Genomic DNA, 16526 nt, shown 5'->3' on the forward strand with positions numbered 1-16526 from the left:
AAAGTCAACAGAGATGTTAAGCCAACACTTACAGGAAGCCAAAGCTCTTGCTACACCAGCCAAGAAGGAGAGAGAAGGAAAAAAAGTCAATAATGGGTTTAATTTCAAAATTATGAAAATGTGTGTGTGTGTTTTGGATTGAGTACTTTATGAAGGGAAATTGCTCTCTTCGTAGGAAAGTACTGTTTCACCTCAATGTTAAAACTAAAGAAGTTTCTCTTGGCAATTTTTATTACTTTGGCAGCTTATGAGTAAGATGCCTCTACTGTTATCCATCAAACACTATCAGCTCCCTCCCGTTGCCTGTTTAGTTCTACTAGACTAGAGCATCAAATACCACCCCGTAACAACTCCAAAACCCATGGTAAATACCAACAATCAAACACTGAGATGAAATGACCATTCATCTGAGAGTCTGCCACTGAGAGTCTGTATTAGAGACTTTGAGATTGGCTGAAGATCATTCTATCTCAAAAACAGCTTCTAAGAAACCTAGGGTGGCTTCTGGGGAAAAAATTGCCTCATGAGAAGAGTATGAAGCAACACATATAATTGTACTCTTTGAAGTACAGTGGTATTCCACTTATTTGTCAGTTTCTTTACTCCAGAGAAAGAGTGACTGAGTTAAATCTACATGACAGCAAACTCAGCTATGGTAGGACAAATTTTATGGCGGCTTTCCTAAAGCTGTTTCATTGCTGGAGGCAGAGAAAGTGCTAGTGCTGTATAGTGGTATTTTTTGTTATGTATATATATATGCATCACTTTGAAACTTCCCAGGCTGCCCATGTATCTAATCTGAGAAAGCCTCATGAGGTCTTCTCTTGAGATTGGAGGAAAGAGAGGGAAGCCAGGGAAGCTGTAGGCCACTGACAGGAGAGAGTACTACAAAAGGCAGGATACTCACACACAAGCCTTAGAATCACAGGGCTGGAAGGAACCTTAGAGGTCTTCTAACCAAGTCTGCCCAAGGCAGGAGTCCTTAAACTATCCCAGACAAATGCTTTTCTTTTTTTCTTTTCTTTTCTTTTCTTTTCTTTTCTTTTCTTTTCTTTTCTTTTCTTTTCATCCTCTAGTGATGGAGCACCCACAAGGAGGCAAACTGTTTCATTGATGAATGAAATCAATGACCTCACTATCAGGAATATTTCCCCTCAGTTCCAGGTTGTATCTCCCTCTGATGAGCTTCCACTCATGGTTTCTTGTCCTGCCCTCAGATGCTTTGAAGGACAAATCAACCCCCACTTCTTTATGACTGCCACTCAAGTATTAGAAGACTGCTATCATGTCACCCCAATCCTTCCCTTCAGGCCTCGTTCCCTTAACTGTTCATTGTATAAGACATGGTAAGAAGTCTAGCGTCCTCTTATCATCTCTGCTGCTCTTCCCTGCATGCTTCCTAAAAGATTCTCAGCATCTTTTGTGTTTCGTGTTGATCAGAACTGGATGCAATATCCCAAGTGTGGCCTCACTTCCTGTGATCTTGATGCTTTCCCTCTGTTAATACAGTCTTGGACCACATTGGCTGTTTTGGCAGCTGCAGCACAAGGCTGGCTCCTACTTAAGCAGTGTTCCGCCAAGACATCTCGATCCATTTCACAGGCATTACTTAGTTGCTTTATAACAAAGAACTGAAATAATATTATTCTCCACTCTCAAGAATGTCACCCCAATTCTATCCTTCTTTAAAAGAAAATTTGAAAGCAGGTTCTATTAAGTGAGAAGCAATAGGAAAAAAGGGAGAAAACAATTCCACATGGTATAAAATTAAAGCTCCCTCTTCTTAGGGCTGGTGTCTGTATTACCTTGCCCTAAAACAGTTCTGCTTCTCCTTCTGCCTTTCAGCAAGCCCAGCTCAGGGAACAAGAATAATATTCTACCTTTTCAAGAGCACCCAGAAAATTAACCAAAGCCATCTTGAAATCCTAGTTCGGAGAAATTTAGGATTTTGCTTCAATCAGGATTCTGGTTGAGAATAATGGATCCTTTCTGGAATAAATTCCAGCAAATGTTCTTCCAGGGTAAAAAAAAAAAAAAGCCCAGAATAAAAAAACAAATAGGAATTGCATTTATCTAAGAAACTCTTCAATAGATGCCCAAAATATATAATCTTCCTTTTGCTATCATGCCTGATTCTCATATCTGTTTGAACCAGAGTTTAAATCTACTAGTTTGAAAATCTATGGCTAAAAGTGGCCCATTACTGAGCAAATCAATCCTCTTTGGTCTATTTATCAATAGTTACCCTTGAAAGCTAACCCATTTGATGAAGGTTGTGAGAAGATTCAGAAATAAACTAAGACAATATAATGCTCACCAGCAGCAGCTCCGGTTTGATCTCTGGTGAGGTGACACGACATGGCACGTTGATCACATCTGTATTGTTGTTCACACGGATGAGGGATGGATGTTTTGGGTGGGGTTGCACAAAAGGCTCTGACTGATCTGCAGGGACACAAAAATGGAACATCACAAGTGTGCAGAGAAGCAAGCCTATTGGGTTGCTTGATAGAAATTACCTGCTATTCATCCTTAATTTTTACACCAAAAGTACACCAAAAGTAGAGTAGATTAACAGATTGTGATTCTGATTTAGTCTTAGTTAATCCTTTCGGGGAAAAAACATTGGCAAAGCCAGATTCACTCTTTCTCAACTCAGATATGACACTATACGCTAACCCAGGGGTGTCCAAACATTTTGCAAGGAGGGTCAGATTTGGTGAGGTGAAAATGTGTGGGGGGCCGACCATTCAGCCTGACAGTCTTTGAACCATTGACTCACGGGCTCTTGTGAAAAAACGCTGCTGAGCTGTTAAAGCAGCTTCCAGTTCCTTTCATTTTTCACCATGTTTGTTCCCAGTTAGCTTGTTGTAGTTAGCATGTTTCGTCTGGTAGTGCCTCTTGATATTGAATTCCTTGAAAACAGCCACAGTCTCTTGGCAAATTAGGCAGACACAGACATATTTCAGTGAAAAAATACTCCAATTTCCATTTGTCCTGGAAGCGGCAGCCCTCGCTGTCAACTTTCCTTTTTTTAATTACAGTCGCCATTTTAGAAATGGGCACACACACTCACAAGGGTCACGCAGCGAGAGTGCTGACTACTGCCATCTCCTGGTGAAAAATATGGCTGAGATGCTCTGCAGAGCAGGGTGGCTGTGGAGCAGGAGGCAGCAGGGGACAGCTGCGGGAACCGCTGTGCAGTGAAGGGAAAACGGCAGGCGGTAGAGATGAGTGACAGGCTGAGTTGGCAGGGAGAAGAGGCTGTGGGCCGCTCAAAATTTGAACACGGGATGCAATTGGCCCCCAGGCCGGACTTTGGACATGCCTGCCCTAACCTTTCCCATCTGAAAATAGCATCTGAAACTGTGGAGATATCTTATGCTAGGAAATTGATAAATGCAACCAATTGAGCTTACAACTCAGGTCTTCAAAGAATGTTAATTTCCTTGCTTATTTCCAATTTCTCTTGGAGAAGAGGAGGACACAATGACCCTTTCTTTGGAGGCATCTGGAACTTTTTCTCAATGCCCAAGAAAAAAATAGCAGTGATGGAACCAGCAAATCAGCACAATAAGACTTGATTTTCACATATGTAGGTGTTATTGCAAAGACACAATCATGTTTTCAGCATCTACATTGCTGGACAGTTCCCTGATGCAACTCTACAGACAGCTTTGTCTGTTAGGGCGGAAACTACATTGAGGGGTCCTTGATGTTCTCTGAGCTTCGTTGTTTCTTTGCAGAAGTTTCCCCAAACTAGGTAACATCGTCAGATAATATTTCCTAGTTTGGTAATGAAATGTCTGCAAGGAAACAACCAAGCTCAGAGAGCACCAAGGACCCCTCATTTTCACCCTGAACTACAAATGGAATAGAATACTTTATTTGGCCAAGTGTGATTAGATGCACAAGGAATTTGTCTCCAATAAAGCAGCTCTCAATGTACATGCAAAGCAACAGAGTATAATAATCATAATAATGATACTAATAAGAGGGGGTAGTAGACAAGATGAGAAGGATGATAGCAATACAGTCCTACTACATGGATAAATATCCTTAGGGATAAGTTCTGTGGGAATTAGGTGTTCAGCAGAGTGATGGCTCAGGGAAAAATACTGTCCCTTGTCTAGTTGTTTGGGCATGAGATGTCTCAAGGGGAGGAGTTGAGACAGTTTATGTCCAGGATGTGAGGGGTCTGTAGATATTTTCTCAGCCCTCTTTCTGACCCTTACAATATACAGATCCTCCATGGAAGGCAGGCTGGTTGCAATTGGTTTTTCTGCAGTCCTAACTATCCACTGAAGTCTGTACATGTCCTGTTTGGTTGCTGTATCAAACCAGACAGATAGAGGTACAAATGACAGACTCAATAACTCCTCTTCTAGGACTGTATCAGCAGCTCCTTGGTGCAATCTGAACTTAATGAGTTGAACAGGAAGAACATTTTTGTTGTGCCTTTTTAATGATGGTTCCAATGTTAAGCACCCATTTCTACACCTGGGAGATTATAGTACCCAGAAACCTGAAGGATTCTATTGCTGGTACTGTGCTATATATAGTATAATACAGTAAGAGGTGGTAGAACAGAAGGGCTCTTCCTAAATATTCTCCTTAATTAGAAACTACATTCCATCCCAGCTTCCCTCAACTTGTGCCTTCCAGATATGTGGACATCACTTCTCATCAGCCACAGCCAATGCAGCCAAGCTGAGAAATACATGTTGTCGTTGTTGTTTTGGTCACATTGCATTTCTCATGAGTGAGGAGTGAAAATTACAGTGGGGGGACTCACAAGGACACCCCATTATTACAACCTGGGAGATCTTTCTTCCCCCTTGTTTTTAAAACTGGGTTAGCCTATTTAATGGCTTACACTGTATTTGAGTGTCTCCCTCCTTAAAATGGAGAATGCCAGCAATTTTTGGCAACTGCACTAATGAAATTCATGGTGCAATCAAAAAGGTTTGCAGAGCTAAAAAAATAAAATAAAAGGCAGTTCGTGCCTGGATTGTGCTATTCTTCAGTTTGGCTTTCTGCCTAGCAAGATAATCCATTATCTTTTTGATGAATGTCAATTATTCTAGGCCAGTGTTTCTCAATCTTAGCCATTTTAAGATGGGTGGACTTCAACTCCCAGAATTCACATATGAGACTCCTTAGAAATAGCACGCAGTGATAATGGTTTTGTTATAGTTTGTACTTTTAAAGTTAGTCCTTGATGATGGAAGGCAGATAGCAAACAAATAAACTGGGGAAATCATTGAAGCTGATCCAGCATCACAAAAATTCTCCTTCTCACCACTTGAGGGTGCAGTTAAGATGACTTTACAACATTCAACTACTGTACTTCTCTTGCTAATGGACTTCTACAAATGGTCTATTTACATTCAGGCTAGGGGAAATGAGGTGGGGGAAGAGAAAACAGGGGATCAAAAGGCAGCTGTTATTGAAAAAAGGTGAAGCCACCCCCACCTACTCCTTTTCATTTAATTCATGGGTATATATAATGAGCAGGAAAGGAAAAAGGAAAGGAAAGGGAAAGGGAAAGGGAAAGGGAGAGGAGAGGAGAGGAGAGGAGAGGAGAGGAGAGGAAAGGAAAGGAAAGGAAAGGAAAGGAAAGGAAAGGAAAGGAAAGGAAAGGAAAGGAAAGGAAAGGAAAGGAAAGGAAAGGAAAGGAAAGGAAAGGAAAGGAAAGGAAGTTATGTAGAAGGAGGAGAAGGAGAAACCCTATGGAGATCTGCATGAAAGAAGGCCGAATTTTGAAAGTTGAATAAACAATGCAGTATCCACCATTGCCTTCCTTCCTGATGTTGTGATGCACGTGAAATAATTTGCTTTCCTTTGTGGGCACTCTAGAGATTTTTCAGAAAAATAAGGTCTAACATTGTTTTTGTGCCCTCAACCTTTACAGACATTAACAGGAAGGGGTCCACATTGTTGCAAGGTTGAAGGCTCAGGCTGATTTTTACAGATGCAGCCAGTTCTTTAAATTAACTAAGTCTTAAGTCATTGTTTCTAGCTGGAGGTAGAACAGGGCAGGATATCTGAGTGGAAGAAGAAGGAGAGATAAGGAGAGGCTGCTTAATGGTTTCCTGACATTTTCAGCTCAGAATTGCCTGCCTGGTGCTGATTTCTCACAGCAATGGAGGTGGGTGATGAATGGTCTCGGTTTATCAGGACACTACATAAACCAAAACATAGAAAAGCAAATAATCTGGTTTATTGTCTTTCTTCAGAATAACTCTCTCATACCCTTTTTCCCACTATGGGAAGTTTATCAACTCCTTCATGGATTCCACATAATTAGTCTCAAAACTGAAATCTTGGCCTAGAAACAAAATCTCTTGCTTCTGGATCTGGAGTTGGGTTTAGATAGCTACTCAAATTGCTGAACTGCAATCTTTTGAAAAGATTGTGATGGATTCCAAACAGAATAGAATGCAGAATACAGAATAAGAGATTTGGAAGGGGCCTTCTAGTCCAGCCCCCTATTCAAGCAGGAGACTCTATACAATTTCAAACAAATGGCTGTCCAGTCTCTTCTTGAAAACCTCTGGAGGCAAGTTGTTCCACTGATTGATTGTTCTCACTGTCAAAAATTTCTCCTTAGTACTAAGTTGGATTGCTCCTTGATTAGTTTCCATCCATTGCTTCTTGTCCTGCCCTCAGGTTGATTCCCTCTTTGTGGGAACCCCTTAGATATTGGAAGACTGCTATCATGTCTCCTCTAGTCCTTCTTTTCATTAGACTAGGCATGCCCAAGTTCTGCAACTGTTCTTCGTATATTTTATCCTTCAGCCCCCAATCATCTTTGCCAGTTTTCTCTGAACTCTTCCAAAGTCTCAACATCTTTTTTTATATCGTGGCGACCAAAACTGGATGCAGGTGTGGTCTTACTAAGGCATTATAAAGCAGTAGCATCACTTCTGGTGATCTTGATTCTATCCTCTGTTTATGTAACCAAGGATTGTATTGGCTTTTTTGGCAGCTGCAGCACATCCCTGGCCCATATTTATGTACTACTGGTTTATATTTAAATATGAGTATATAAACACTTTCTAACCTTCTAGCTCTGTCTTTGTGACACACTACCTTAAAAAGCACTCTTGAAGATCATGTTAGTTATTTTCTATCCCCAACTGGCAGGTCATTTTAGCATGTTTGTGATTGGTCACATAATCCAAACCACCAAGAAGTCCCAAGCCTACTGCATTTGGACTGCAAAACTCCAGACGATCGCTAGACGGCAGACAATCAAGTTTCCTGTATCTCTGTACTGCCATTCTGCTTTTTGTAATTCAGACAACAGGGCTCTCACTTTGGAACTATTATTTATTTATTTATTTATTTATTTATTTATTTATTTATTTATTTATTTATTTATTATCGAATTTCTATACCGCCCTTCTCCCTGAGGACTCAGGGCGGTGTACAGCCAGAATTAAAAAACATGCAATACAAATATTAAAAAACAATTAAAAGATATATAAATTTGGCCCAATTAAAACTCACTACCAATTAAAACATTTAAACATTTCTTCTTAAGCCAGCCCGACTTGCTTGAAAAAATGGGTTTTAAGGGCCCAACGGAAGGCACTGAGGTCTTGGATTCTCCTTATCTCTGAGGGCAGCTGATTCCAGAGGGTAGGTGCCCCCACAGAGAAGGCCCTCCCCCTGGGGGTCACCAGCCTGCACTGTTTGCTGATGGCACCCCGAGGAGGCCCTCTCTGTGGGAGCGCACGGGTCGCTGGGAGGTCGTCGGTAGCAGCAGGCGGTCTTGAAGATAGCTAGGCCCTATGCCTATATGCCCTATGCCTGTAGTCTATATAATTATAATTATAATTATAGCAATTAGGCTCTGCCATCTTGGCAAAAGTCTGGAACTAAATCGGGCTTTTTGGAAATCCCAGTGGGGGCCATTTCAGATTCAGTGTGATGCAACAACTCATACTACTCCCAGTAGGTAAAATGAGGGCCTCCGTGGGAACTAGCGGTTTCATCCGGATGAAGAAATGAGCATTGCTCCACCCATTAGGTGATGCGCGCAATGTCAAGATTCACATACAAAAGGGGTGGAGTTTGCCTCATGATATCATAATGCTTGTCACATTATTTGCCTCCTCTGTTCCCCAACTCCCCTCTCTTGTCTCTGCCAAGTTTAATTTAAGGTGTCATGCATTGGGGTTGCACGGGATGGGCAAAAAATTAAGACACCCAATGCATAAAACAGGCAGAGATTCAACCTTACCATTGTGGCCACCCTCTTCTCCTTGAATAATAGGGCTGGAAGGGACTAGAGGTCTTCTAGTCCAGCCCCTGGACCAGGGGTGAAATCCAGCAGGTTCTGACAGGTTCTGGAGAACCGGTAGCGGACATTTTGATCAGTTCAGAGAACTGGCAAATACCACCTCTGGCTGGCCCCAGAGTGGGGTGGGAATGGAGATTTTGCAGTATCCTTCCCCTGCCACGCCCACCAAGCCATGCCCACCAAGCCACACCACACCCACCAGGCCACGCCCACAGAACCGGTAGTAAAGAAATTTGGATTTCACCACTGCCCTGGACCAAGGCAGGAGACATTATACCATCTTGGTATATCTTCTTTAACCATACTCTGTGGCAGGGATGGGCAACATTCCTAAACCAGCCATGCTCAGGAACTCTGGGAGTTGAAGTCCTTAGGTCATAAAGGATCCATAGCTGCCCACCCCTGCTCTGTGGACACCCCATATGACACCCAAATGCATCCTAAGGAATGGAAAATGCAGTAAAGCCTCTGGCAGAAACAAACGGAGAACAAAATTTGCTTCTGGTCCATTTCTTTGCAATCTTCACAATCTTTGATGAGTCATAAGTACTATTGTCCAGCTGCCACCTTGCATTGAAGCCAGGCTGATTCATGCTCACTTCCTACCCATTATCTTGTGATTCATTGACCCATTTGCTTCTATCACTTCCCTCTGAAGGAGCTAAGGGAGCTCCTTCCTGCAGGGGTCCCTTTCCTGGGACGCAGCTGAGATGAAATGGCAACTGGGGAGTATAACTGATGAATGAAATTTGCAGGACCTAAAAAAATAAAGGAAAGGAGGCCAATATCCTGCTTCGTGTGCATTGAATCACGAGACTCAGTTAATGCATCATGCTTAACCATGATTTGTGGATTAAGCCACAAGGGTTGGGCTGCAAATTCAGCCAAAGAATCAAGTTGATATGCTAGGGTGGACAGAGGATGAGGAGGGTGATTTGGATTTCCTAAGGCTGTCCAGCTCCCCTAAGACTCCCAGCAGCTTATAATATGTGCAAAAAACACAACTCAAAACCACAGAACAGCCTGGAGTAAAACAGCTCTCCCCAACATGCCAGAAAGATTTATGTGATCTGCTCAGCAACAACCAAATAAATCCCATTGTAGTTTAATGGGATGCACATATCCAGGCTATGCAGCATACATAGATCCCAGTGGTAAGTTTAATTAGTTCACCTTTCCATGTTTGAACTTTCTCCATATCACCACATTATAAAAACGATGTTGAGACTTTGGAAAGAGTGCAAAGAGCAACTAAGGTGATTAGAGAACTGAAAGCCTAAAACATATAAAGAATGTTTGGTGGAATTGGGTATGTCTAGTTTAATAAAAAGGACTAGCATCCTTCTTGACATGATAGCATCTTCCAATATTTGAGGGGCTGCAGAAAGAAGAGAGGGTGTCAACCTATCCTCCAAAGCACTTGAAGGCAGGACAAGAAAAAAGGGATGGAGACAAGTCAAGGAGAGAAGCAACCTAGAACTAAGGAGAAATTTCCTAACATGACAGCAGTCAACTAATGGAACAGCTTGCCTTCACAAGCTATGGGTGCTCTAACATTGGAGGCTTTTAAAAAGAGACTGGACAGCCATTTGTCTGAAATGGTTTAGGGCAGTGTTTCTCAACCTTGGAAGCTTGAAGATGGGTGGACTTCAACTCCCAGAATCCCCCAGCCAGCGCTGCTGGCTGGGGGATTCTGGGAGTTGAAGTCCACCCATCTTCAAGCTTCCAAGGTTGAGAAACACTGGTTTAGGGTTTCCTGTCTGAGCAGGGGGTTGGACTAGAAGTCCTCCAAGATCCCTTCCAACTTCGTTATTCTGTGATATCTGGACAGACAGCATCAGATATCTTTTGTTGAACTCTGGGGTGGGTTGGGGGGCAAAGAGGTCAAAGATGGACAAAGGAAGAAGGAAAAAAGAATGAGACATTGGACTACTGCGCATGTCTACATTCTTTTTTCCTTCTTCCTTTGTCCGTCTCTGAGATAACTGCCAGTAACGATGTAGTTAGCTAGTTTTATAATAAAATGTTTCTTAGAATATATACTTCAGGTTTTCTTTCTTTGAGAGTATACACCATGGAAGACAAGATCCAGCCACCTCTAATTAATTACAGTTTCCCCAGGGGGTGGGAAACGAAGCTGATTCACGCTTTGACAAGGATGGCAGCAGCGACCTCTTAATTGAAGCTCCATCTCTTTTGCACAGTTGTGAGACTTGCAAAAAAAAGGGTGGAGCTTTGAGGATGCTTCTACAGCCATCATTTTGACTTTTTAAAATCCCCCGAGCACTTTTGTCTTGCAGCTTTCCTTCCCTCCCCCCACCCCAATCAAGGGAAATTCTGCTGAATGGAATTTTATCATGTTTCGGTTTCTCCCTCCCCTTGCCGCCAGCTTTTACCAGCCCTCCTAAAGGAATTCAAGTTGATCTGGCATTCCTGTTTCAGGACTGGCTTCATTGGAGGAGTCTGCTTATTCATGGGCCTCGTGCAGGTGTGGTGGGGAAAAATATGCTTTCCCATGAGAGTCTCACGAGAGTCCCACGAGAGTCCCATGAGAGTCCCATTCTTCCCGGCGGCAGCATGCGAGAACAATAACAAGCTGTATCTCACCCCCCCCCACCCACTTTCATTTTTTATTTTATTTTTTATTTTATTGAATTTCTATACCGCCCTACTCCCGAAGGACTCAGGGCGGTGCACAGCCATGAAATAAAACACATAGATATACAAAATTTAAAATCGAATAAAATGAATTAAATAAATTTGGCTGAATTAATACCCATAATTTAAAATACCCATAATTTTAAAATACATTAAAAATTTAAAATTTACACTTAAAAGGGAGAAGATTTAGGCGAGGCCAGCTTAATGAAATAAAAGCGTCTTCAACTCGCGGCGGAAGGTGCGCAGATCCGGAATCCTCCGTATCTCTGGGGGGAGCTCATTCCAGATCGTAGGTGCCCCCACAGAGAAGGCTCTCCCCCTAGGGGCAGCCAGTCAACATTGTTTGGCCGACGGCACCCGGAGGAGCCCCTCTCTATGGGAGCGTACTGGTCGGTGGGAGGCTATTGGTGGTAGTAGGCAGTCCCGCAAGTACCCAGGTCCTAAGCCATGGAGCGCTTTAAAGGTGGTAACCAGAACCTTGAAGCGCACCCGGAAGACCACCGGGAGCCAGTGCAGCTCGCGCAGGAGAGGAGTCACATGGGAGCTCCATGTTGCTCCCATAACCACCCGCGCGGCTGCACTCTGCGCCAGTTGGAGCCTCCGGGTGCACCTCAAGGGGAGCCCCATGTAGAGAGCATTACAATAGTCCAGACGAGAGGTGACGAGGGCATGAGTGACTGTGCGTAACGAGTCCCGATCTAGAAAGGGACGCAACTGGTGAATCAGGCGAACCTGATGAAAAATCTTCCCGGTCACGGCCGTCAAGTGCTCTTCTAAAGACAGCCGTGAATCCAGGAGGACGCCCAAGTTACGAGCCCTTTCTGTGGGGGCCAATGATTCGCCCCCAATAGCCAGCGATGGCGCCAGCTGACTATATCGGGACATCGGAAACCACAGCCACTCGGTCTTGGATGGGTTGAGCCTGAGCCCGTTTCTCCCCATCCAGATCTGTACGGCCTCCAGGCACTGGGACATCACTTCATTTTAGCCTGATGCTGAAGTCCTCCCGATGCACAGGCTTCAGAAGGAAGCTGCATTGCTCTGTCACAATGCCCTGCTCGGCTTTTGTTTCAGTGTAGTTTTCTTGATCCACCCAGATGGGGAATACGGAATCAGCCCAGAATAGGGAATTTTATTTTCTATGTCCCAACTCAATAAATAGCTTGGCAATTTTTCTTTGAAAAGCTGCGTATTTTTTTTTACCTGGCCATTTGCAAACCCCCAAGGTATAATTGCAAGGCCTCTGCATAATTAGGTTAATTTGGAATAAATTTAAAATGAAATCAATCTCAGGTTTTGTTGCGAACCTGTCCACATTTTTGAGTCATTGGAATCCAATAAGTCAGTCATTGTTTTGGTGGCTTGTTCTGAAAGCAAATTGGGGCTGAAGGCAACACAGGTCACCCAAATGAAGGAAATCTATGTGCATGGATACACAACCAACAGGATGGGGTTTTGCATCACCCGTCACTTTGGACTTGAGTGAACACACTTTTGCATGGTGCAAGAAAATGGAATGTGTTTGCACAACACACCACAAGCATCTGAAGGACACCAAAGAGAAGAGTGACTCCACACGTGCCTTGATGCCATTGTGCAACTCACACAAATTATGTCATTTGAGCAATGACACTGTGCCTTCAGAAATTGTGGGTGTTCCAACACTGGAGCCTTTTAAGAAGAAACTGGACAACCATTTGTCTAAAATGGCACAGGGTCTCCTGCTTGAGTAGGGGATTGGACTAGAAGATCCCAAGATCTCTAGGGATCCCTTCCAACTTGGTTATTTCATTATTATCTACACAACTGACAAACTTCAGCCTCCCTGTGCTGAATCCTTTCTTTCTGTTTGCCTTTGGGCAACAGGTTGATTTTATTTCTCCAACTTTGCTCTACCAAAGGATGACAAGGATGGCCATCGCACACATACACACACACATGCACACCCCCATTTCTGCTCCTTCAGCACTTCCAGGTGAGCCAGCCTTCTTGACCCATGCTGGGTTTTAAAGGAAAGACCTCCACCCTGCCTGCCTTCCCCTTGACCTGCTGAGCCAGACAGTCTGTCTGCAAAGGCTACAGAAAAGAAGCCGATCTCCATCTCCTTGGACTTTCCTGACAGCTGATAAGCCACTAACATTCCACAGTGCCCACCCATCCCTGCCTGGGACGTGCCGAAGGGCTTGCTGTGGTTTCCTTTCCATGAAGGAGCTTTGTGTGGCTTGAAGGAGGCTAGAAGGGGAAGGAAGCAGCTTGTCTTCACAGCTCCAATATCACACCCTGCCTTGGCAATCTCCAAGCTAAGGGTGCTGAATGGCCTGTCTCCAGGTTGCGGTGACTCCTGTAGACTTTTCGATCTGTTGCTGCGCAGTGTTTGATACCCAGGAAATGACCGGCAAGATCATCAGGTGGATAATATTTCAACAAGGGAATTCATCAGGGCTTCGGATACAAAGGTTAGCATCAACTAGCAGAGTAAAATCCGCAGAAACTCTTTTACCGTTATCTTTTCAGATTCCAGTAAGGGATCTGTAGCATTTAAGGTAGCATCTGTCCGCATCTGGGGTTACCAGAATGTGGTTTTGATTGTATGCTATTCTTCTCTTGCTGTTATTCTCACTTTGTTGTTCACTGTTCAATGGATTGGAGCAGTCTGTAAATACTCTTAATAACGTAAAAGAGCAACTGATCAAAGGCCTGGAGACTAAAACATATCAAGAATGGTTGCAGGATTTGGGTTTCGCTAATCTAAAGAAAAGAAGAATTAGGGGTAACATGATAGCAGTATTCCAATATTTGAGGGGCTGCCACAAAGAAGAGGGGGCAAATTATTCTCCAAAGCACCAGATGGCAGGACAAGAAACAGTGATGGATGGAAATTAATTAAGGAGAGAAGCAGCCTGGAATTAAGGAGAAACTTCCAAACAGTGAGGACAATTAACCGGTAGAACAGGTTGCTACTAGAAGTTATGGGTGCTTCATCACTGGAGCTTTTTAAGAAGAGACTGGACAGTCTCTTGTCTGAAATGGTTTAGGGCCTCCTGCTTGAGCAGAGGTGGACTAGAAGACCTCCAAGGTCCCTTCCAGCTCTATTCTATTCATATTCAAGCTGTCCAGCCCTTTCTTGGGTTTGCATGGCTGTCCTTTGCAGATTATCATAGGGGACAGAGCATGCTTAGATTCAGGAACTGGGTGCTGTTTCTGCCTCCTGATCTGATGGACTTTGAATTGGAAGTGCTCCCCCTCCCCAGTTAAATAGCTATAATTGATGCTTTCCTCTAGATGAAGTTGAAGAAGTTGACTCCTGAGGATGTCAAAGGCAGGGCCATGTAGTTTTCAGAAGAAATTGGCTTCTGGACAGTTTTGATTTCCCAGGCTAGCCTATAAATCTGGAATTTCCTGCTGTATAGACAGGCTGGACTACAACTTCCATTATCCCTAGTCAGCCATCATACCAATTGGGTATGGTAGAAGGCACAGTTTAACCCTTCAGTAGGGTCGCAGACTGAAGAAAGTTGGATTTACTCAAGGCAATATTGGTTCAAAACAGGGACTGGCGACCCCAAGACTTGTTTGGGTTCCTCTGGATTTGTAGACTCCAGAGCCCCATAAAACCCTTAGTTTTTATAAACATGCCCCTTAAATTTATTTTAAATATATTTAGTATGACTTTTGTAGGCTAAATGAAGAACAGGAAGAGGAACCCTCCTCAAAACAGCCCTCCCAACTTTACCAGCTTCACTCTTACTATCCCATCTGTTCACCTGACCATCAGGGGAAAAGAGAGCAATGCTTGGTTTGCCTTCCAAAGAAAAACTAAAAAAAGAAAATGTTAATTCAAAAATCCAAGTGACATTTTTTAAAAAAAGTATGCTGGCTGTTGAAATCAACTAAATTCAGGCAGAAAAACGAAGAGAGATGAGCAGACAGAAGTGCCAAACTCCTGATACTCAAACCAAGGAGGAAAAAACTTATTAGAGAATTGATCTATTGACAAATCCATTAAATGCTGGTAAATTCTGTTCAAATGTACCAGTAGTTGCCACTAGGAAGCCCTGCATCTGAATTCCTCCTCCTCCTCCACCCCCACTCCTCTATTTGATTCATGGACTTCACTTGGTTTCTTTGCTCTTTGACTATAAATAAGAGTATAGATATGGCTTGCCATCAATAAACTGAGTTGGACTATCACAGGAGTGCTCTAAAAACTGTTGAGTCACTGGACCTGCCTAGACTTTATTCCAAAACTGCAGCTCCAATTTCTGGAGCCCAATTTTGAGTAATGGCTACTCCTGAGGAGGCCGTCCTTTAATGGCATCTCTCCATGTAACTTCCTGCTTCATTGCCTCCCTGCTCTTTAGCTTTCAATCTAATAGCATCAGCACTCTTATGGGCTAGGTAGACATAGCTTGAGAAAAATGAAGTTAGAGTTTACAGACCAGGACTTAGGAACATGGAGTTATTAGTGCCTCATCACTGATCTAGGAGTCCAATCAGAACTTCTTGGTGGTTGCATCTTCAATGGGATCTCATCTCTCTGAGACCTGACTCACAGTTGGAGTATAAGGCTGAACCACATGCAGGATGTTTTGTAGAACTGTCTACCTCAGATTTCTATTTCCAAGCTTAACTAGAGGAAAGATTGTACCCAGACATGTATTAAAAACCAGAGATTCTCTTCTGCTTGTTCTTTAACTATCCAAAGGCTGCTGTTGTGGTTTTTAAAAAGCAGTGGTCACTTTACCAGGACAAGCGAAATATTTTTAAGAATTCAAGATTGTTTCAAGAGCTCCTTTCCTTCTAGCCTCTGACTAGATGGTCACATAAAAATGGCTGGTTGAGTGGAGTCCCTGGTATAAAAAGGAACAATTACAATTGCTGTAATTTTGCATGCCAGGTTTGGAAGGATTGCGTATGTTGTTTTGTCTTTTAATGTTATCCCCTAAATCCAAAGACAAGGTATTTATGAGCACTGAAAAAGTACTTACATAATAAGATCAGAGCAGCTTTATTCTTCAGATGCCACCAGAACTAATTGGATTGATCAACAACTGCCAGGGAATTTGGTTCCAATTCTTCGTTCCTTAGGTCTACTGTTCTCCATAACTCAGCCTTTCCTGTTTGCTGCTGTGCTTTCATCCTGACCACATTAGTGAGGTGTCCAACATAATCAGCAAACTAAAGGTGCTTTTCAAAAGGCAAACTGGACTGTCTTGGCTTTTTTCCTTGAAAACATTTCATTTCTCATCCAAGAAGCTTCTTCGGTTCTGACTGAATGGTGGGGAAATGGAAGGATTTATATTCTTTGCAATCATCTGGTCATTATCTCTCTGAGAGTCATCAAGGCCACTTGGAAGTTTAGATGTACCCTCGGTGTCACCTGATCACTGTCCTAATGGAAATGGGTGTGGAACCTTCTTGGGATATCTGAAAGGACTGTGTTGTAGACTAGAGGTAGATAATGTCGTATCCCTCCTCTTCTGTTGTGAGAGGGCTGCTCAATGTTAACATAAATGGCCTCTTTGACCACTCTTTCAAACCAGTGGTCCTTCTG

General features: G+C 43.1%; 1 protein-coding gene across 4 annotated transcripts in view; it reads right to left on the reverse strand.

Moving 5' to 3' along the window:
* LOC117675990 (vascular endothelial growth factor receptor kdr-like) overlaps positions 1–16526 on the reverse strand; it is a 197098-nt gene that overhangs the window by 115126 nt on the left and 65446 nt on the right. For all 4 annotated transcript variants that reach the window (XM_034435095.3, XM_034435094.3, XM_087877452.1 and 1 more), the window contains one exon: positions 2318–2445. In XM_034435095.3, the coding sequence (XP_034290986.2) occupies positions 2318–2445 (128 nt within the window). The remainder of the gene's footprint in view (positions 1–2317; positions 2446–16526) is intronic.

The sequence above is a fragment of the Pantherophis guttatus genome, chromosome 12 (genome assembly GCF_059756535.1).
Source record: "Pantherophis guttatus breed Tessera chromosome 12, ASM5975653v1, whole genome shotgun sequence".
NCBI classification, from domain to species: Eukaryota; Metazoa; Chordata; class Lepidosauria; order Squamata; family Colubridae; genus Pantherophis; species Pantherophis guttatus.